At 50.1% G+C, this 6,260-nt stretch overlaps 1 protein-coding gene across 1 annotated transcript in view; it reads right to left on the bottom strand.

Moving 5' to 3' along the window:
* Nucleotides 1-6,260, bottom strand: part of TOP1MT (topoisomerase (DNA) I, mitochondrial) — a 17,391-nt gene that overhangs the window by 2,509 nt on the left and 8,622 nt on the right. Inside the window, exons 6-12 of the mRNA XM_017746656.1 lie at nt 5,294-5,415; nt 4,643-4,765; nt 4,110-4,297; nt 3,217-3,361; nt 2,338-2,481; nt 1,667-1,852; nt 1,097-1,171 (exon numbers count right to left, since the gene is read on the bottom strand). Of these exons, the coding sequence (XP_017602145.1) occupies nt 1,097-1,171; nt 1,667-1,852; nt 2,338-2,481; nt 3,217-3,361; nt 4,110-4,297; nt 4,643-4,765; nt 5,294-5,415 (983 nt within the window). The remainder of the gene's footprint in view (nt 1-1,096; nt 1,172-1,666; nt 1,853-2,337; nt 2,482-3,216; nt 3,362-4,109; nt 4,298-4,642; nt 4,766-5,293; nt 5,416-6,260) is intronic.

Here is a 6,260-nt window from a genome sequence, read left to right as displayed (position 1 = left end):
GGAATTCTAGTGGTAGGACAAGGAGGAACAGCTTCAAACTGGTAAAGGGTTTGATGGGATATTGGGAAGGATTTCTTCCCTGGGAGGGTGGGGAGGCCCTGGAATGGAATTCCCAGAGAAGCTGTGGCTGCTCCATCCCTGGAATTGTTCAAGGCCAGGTTGGACAGGGCTTGGAGGAACCTGGGATAGTGGAAGGTGTCCCTGCCCATGGCAGGGCTTTGGAACTTGACAGTCTTTAGGGTCCCTTCCTACCCAAACCATTCCATGATTCCATGAAAGAGCAGGAATAGAACAAGCAGAAGCCGTGACAAATCTTTTTTTTTTTTCAGACCATCTTATGCCTAAGCAACCAAAATTAGGCATTAAAAAAAAATTAAGTTCTGCAGCTTGTAGACCTACTTGTGGGGTCAGATCAATCACCTACCCAAAACTGGCCTGAAATTCCGCCTAAATCCACAAAAAAAATCTCTCTGGAAGTCAACAATTTCTGCGCATCTATGTCCAAGAGGACACACACTGGCACTGGGGGACACGGTTTAGCAGTGGACCTGGCAGTGCTGGGTTAAGGCTTGGATTTGATGATCTGAGAGGTCTTTTCTGGCCTCACACCCAATATCACATCTCTGTTCTACAGAGCACATGGGGCTGCTCATGGATCACATATCCCATCCTGAGGAAGATGAGGGAGAAGGTTTTTCCAGGAGGGAAGGCAGCACATCCCTCCAGCAACCTCTCCCACTTCTGTGGAGCCCCGATGAGGTGCAAAAGCATCAAAAAGCCGAGGTCTGGTACCTCCAGGAATTTCCCAAATGTGGGCAGCCTTTCCCAGGCTCAAAAAGGCCCAAGTGGATGAGTTGGAGGAGGGAAGGAGCAGGAATCCAGCTCCTCAGCAGGGACACAGGGAAGCAGAGATGCTCCAGGGCAGAAGGAGGCTGGAAAACATCACAGGGTGTTCAAACAGTGACAGTGGTGTCCCTGGAGAGCAGAGAGTTAAAACCAGGCAAAGGGATGACCACCAACGGTGGCCAAGGGTGTCACGGTTTGACTTCTCCTCCCTCAGGGCCACCGGTGCTTTTTGAAAAGCTTCGAGGTGACAACTCACAGTGAGCTGGTCAAAGAGGTCATCGGTGGGGTCCTTGTTCTTCATGAACAGCTGCAGGTTCTTGAACACCTGAAGAGGGAAAAAGGACAGCTCTGGTCAGAGCCAAGGAATGAATTGCTTCCAGACATCTCCCTCATCTCTGCCTCCTCCTCTTCCGGATGGACTCTGATTCACCCTCGTGTTGGCACATCCCACCAACCCTCTCAACTTCAAGGTGCCAATGGGTGTTTCCCCCATCTTTCCCATCTCCAACATTCCAGTTTCCCCACAAACAGCATTAAAATCTTTCCCATGAGCAAAGGAAAAGAATTAAAGATAAATGGAGATATTTCAAGTCCTGATGCCCACAAGCCAACTGAGGGTGCTCCAGCAAGAGGTGGGACTTCTCCCTCATGGTTCCCAGGGTAGAACAACCTTGAAAGTTCTATCCCAAAATTTCTCCCATTCTCCAGGGCTAAAGCACAGGAGGCACCTTGGTAACCGGTTTTGGATGGAAATTTGGGACTGATAAACACTGAGGGAATCCAGATAACCAAGCACTTCCTCTATTCCTTCCCCACTCACCGGCCTCTCCACGGACACTTTGTTGTAGTAACGGATGGAGTCTTTCCCAAGGAAGTCAAACTCCACCACGTGCTCCTGCCCATCCAGCTGGGGGTGCAGCTGGATGTGCTCCACACGCAGGGAGCAGCAGCCGACCGTGTCCGCAGTCTCCCCTTCCTCCTTCTCATTCCCAGCTCGCAGGGCCAGCTGGAAGGAAACAGAGAGTCATCCATCCCATCCCACCTCAATTCCCCTTTCCCAAGCTGTTAAAGTGGACCAGGACTAGAGGAGATTGGGTCATCTCCATCTGTAGATTCACGGAATGATTTGGAAGGGACCTTCAGGATCGCTTGGTTCCAACCCCCTGCCATGGGCTGGGACACTTTCCCCTAGGGACAATTTTCATCTTGCACACCTCTGGAAATACTCAAATCCAGGCTGGATGGGCCTTGGAGCCACCTGGTCTAGTGGAAGGTGTGCCTGCCTATGGCAGGGGGTCGGAAAGAAATGATCTTTAAGGTCTTATCCAACCAAACCATTCCAGGATTCCATAATCATCCCCAGATTCCTCATGTAGAGCCACCCTGGGCAGTAGAACCAACAAACACCAAAAACTGCAAAGTGGGGTGGTTCAGGGGAGGGAATTCCCAATTTCCACATGGATGGGGGACCTGGGGTGAGGCTGTGGATACCTTATCAATGAAGTACAGGGCCACCGCTCTTTGCCGCTTCTTTATTTCCTTGGATTTCCAATCTTTTCTGTACTGAGCCCGGATTTCGTGGACAACGTCCTTTAGGCGCCGAGCTACCTCATATTTCTGCCAGTCCTTCTCCCCCTGGAATGGGAAACCAGGATATTTTCCATTCCGTGCCCCATCTTTGTTCCACCCCTACCAGTCAAGTCCTGCTCTAGAAACACCTCCAGCATCTAAATCCTGCTCAAACCCCATTGTTTTCTTGGGAAAAATCCATGAAGGGAATAAATTGGAGAAGAAAGAGCTCATCCAGGGTTTCTGTGCCCTCTGCTGGCCGTGCTGGATCTACATCCTGGCCAAGTCAGGGTGTTCTCCACCATCCAGAGCACAGCGAGGACCAAGTGGTCAAATCATGGCCAAAGGTGGCTCCCCAGACACTAGTGTGGACTGACACAGGACTTCCTCAGTTGTGTCCACACCTGGGCAGCATTCCCACTTTCCTGGAGCCCTTGGAAATAGCCTTAAATCCCCTTTCTCTTCCCACAGAGTTCAATCCCACCTCTTCCTACCCTCCACTTCCTGGTATAAATGAACTCAACCCAACTCTGGCCCATACGGATCTTCTCAGCCCCTTCCTGGCTTCCAGCAGCCTTCCCTGGACACACATGAGGAATGTGGCACCAGGATGACTCAGCCAGGAGCAACCCATTCCTTGGAATAAGTTTGATGCTTCACAATCATCTGTCCTTTCCCTCTCACCATTTCATTTTGCTTATCCCCTTTTTAGTAAAGGGCCAAAAAAAGGGAGCATTTTGTTGATATTCCATATCCCAGCTTTCCCAGATTTTTTCACCTGACCAAAGGCACCATTCCAACCTTCAGCTTGGAGCTGGGATTCAGCATGATGTACTTCAAGGTGTTCTGGATGTTCTCTGTCCACGAGGCCAGCCAGGTGACCGTGTTGTCAAAGCGCACCTCCTTCCACCTGTGACCTTCTGGGGGCTCGGGAATCTTGGAATCCCTGTGGGAAGAGCAGAATTGCCCTCAGGCCATGAAGAAAGAGGTGAGCCAAGGATGGTCACCACCACTGAGAAAACATGGAATCCACCCAAAATTGCTCCACAACATGGAATCGTTAAAGTTGGAAGAGTCCTCCAAGATCGTGTCCAGCCATGAACCAGCACTGCCACGACCACCAAACCCACAAGTCCCCAAGTGCCACATCTACACAGCTTTCACATCCCTGCAGGACTGGTGACTCCACCACTGCCCTGGCAGCCTCTTCCAGTGCTTGACAACCCTTTCTGTGGAGAAGTTTTTCCCAATTATCCAACCTAAACCTCTTCTGGAACAACTTAAAGCCATTTCCTCTTTTCCTATCATTTATTATCCAGGAGAAGAGACCAAGCCCCACCTGGATCCACCCTCCTGTTGTGGAGAGCAAATAAGGTCCCCCCTGAGCCTCTTTTTCTCCAGGCTGAGCCCCTCCAGCTCCCTCAGCTGCTCCCGGTGCTCCAGACCTTTCCCATAACCAGGTGTTTATCATTTGGATGCTGGGAACAACAGGAAAACTTTCTGGACTGGTGAGGAATGTTTTAAATCAAGGTCTCCAAATGGGTGGCTTAAGACCAGTCCAGCTCACATAACTCAGAGGGAAAAATACTCTCAGGGTATGGAAAACACGAATTGTAGAAGATGGAAAAACCCCAACTCTGGGCCCCCAATCCCAAAGGACGTCCCAGGAGCTCAGCACTTCCAAGACAACTCACCTGCTGCAGTTGATGACGACATCTTCTGGCATGATCCTCTTCTTCAGCATCCCCATTTTGGGGTGCTCCCCACGGCCACGGAAGAGCCCTGGAGGTTCAGTTTTGAAGTTGCCAATCTTCTCCCGGTGCCCATCCAGGATGCAGTATCCATATTCCTCCTGGATCTTATCCGCCTCCTCCTTCAGCTTCTGAAACCAGGACACCACAAAAAAATCAGGACGGTTTGGACTGGATTGGAAGGGATCTTTAACATTCCTAGCAACAAGTCTAAGTGCCATCATTCCCTTAGCCAGGTCCACAATCCTCTGCACAGAGAAGGACTCCAAAACATCATCCAAGGAAAACTGGCACCCAGTAAAGCCATGGAATATGCAGGATCTGCTGATAAAATTCAGGAAGAGAGGGTGATGGCCATGGAGACAGAGCTGGATTGAAGAACTCCAAGCTCAAGGCACAACACCAGGAAAGACAACAAGGAAGAGACAAAACTCCCAAAACTGTACCCAAAACATGTCATAGGAACCACTCCTCACCTGCTTTTCCTCCTTGGGAAGCGCTTTCCGGGCCTCATTTTTTTCCACAAAATATTTGTGGATCTCCCTGAAGTCACACTTGTCCAGATCCTTGATTAACTCCTGCTCCTCTGAGGTCATTTCCTGGGAAAGAAATGAGGAGGACTGGGAAAAGCCAGGAGGCAAAACTAATTCCACACAGAGCTTCTGCTTGGGCTTCTCCTTCCCAGAAGAGGAAGCAGAGACCTACATCCCAATTCCTTGGAAAAATCACAGCCAGTTCCAGGGTGGAAGAACCGCATATGGAAAAAAGCCCCCAAACACAACTGCAGGGACAGCACCAAAGGTATTTGGGAGGTGTAAACATTCCCTAGGAAGAGTTTTGCTCTTTTTTGGGATCAGAGGTCATTCCTTCATTCCTTTGGTGTCCCCATACTGGTTTTGGAGCTGTTTCCAGGACTCTCCACCACCTGCTTCCATCACTAAAACTCAGAGAGAGCACAGAGAGCAAATCCCAGTCCAAATCCACAAAAAAACCCATGAAAATAACTCAGGATTTAGAACCTTAATTATAAATAAGGAACAAATCCCGCTCCCATTCCCTCCATCCCGCACCACAGCCTGGGGATGATGGATTTCATGGATATCAAGGAGCAATCCCAGGGAAGGTACCTTCCTCCAGTCATGGAAGAAGTTGTTCTGGAAGATCTCCTTGGTCGTGTACTCATGATCCAACATTTTGGCATAGAAGGTGGCGATTTCCTCCGTGGCCAGGCTCAGCTTCAAGGGTTTTCCTGGGAAAAGAGAGGCACTGACACCTCCCACTATCCCAGGTTGCTCCAAGCCCTGTCCAACCTGGAACACCTCCAGGGATGGGGCAGCCACAGCTTCTCTGGGTAGAATCTTGGATAATTTCTTAGCTTTTTCTAAGGATACTGAATCATTTCTTGGAGGTGGCAAAGCCACCATCCCCTCCTGAACCCTTTGGCTGGAGAAACACAACAAAACCAAGAAATATCTTGGCTCATCCTAGGAATTACCTAGAAAGAGCTTTTTTTAAGGCAAAAGCGCCCTGCAGAGATCCAGGGTGTGGTTGAATCCTACTTGAACCACTGGTTTTTGGGATTCCTGGACAGCAGGGAATGGAGCCTTGGAGCAGTCCCATGACAACCCACACACACCAGCTCATCCATGGGCCCTTCCTACTTGGGGTTGTTGTCTGTCCACAAACACTTTTCCATCCAGGAACGGTGACTTTTTTTAGGAAAAAAAAAGAGTCAACATCAAAGATGCCAAAGTCCAAAGCCACCAGCCCAGATCCACACAACACCCATCGGTGTCTCCAGCAACTCCGAGGTCACAGGAGAAGTCCAAACCCTGTCAAGGCTCCTCCTCATGGAGCCAAAATCCCTGACAGCCCCATGGAACTCCCAGCAATGCCCTCTCCGGGCACCTCCTTTTCCCAAACTGGGCTTTTTCCTACTGCAAAGAAACCCCCATGGGAAGCCACAGGGAACTGAGGATCACCAAGATCCCATGGGAATGGGATCCCTTGGCTAACCCCCAATGTCCTTACTGCCCCCGCCCCTTGATCTATCAGAAGTGAGTTCAGGGATGACCTGAGGGCAGGGAAAGGGAG

Source organism: Corvus brachyrhynchos, unplaced genomic scaffold (assembly GCF_000691975.1).
Source record: "Corvus brachyrhynchos isolate BGI_N302 unplaced genomic scaffold, ASM69197v1 scaffold89, whole genome shotgun sequence".
Classification (NCBI taxonomy): domain Eukaryota; kingdom Metazoa; phylum Chordata; class Aves; order Passeriformes; family Corvidae; genus Corvus; species Corvus brachyrhynchos.
This window is presented reverse-complemented; position numbering and strand designations above follow the sequence as displayed.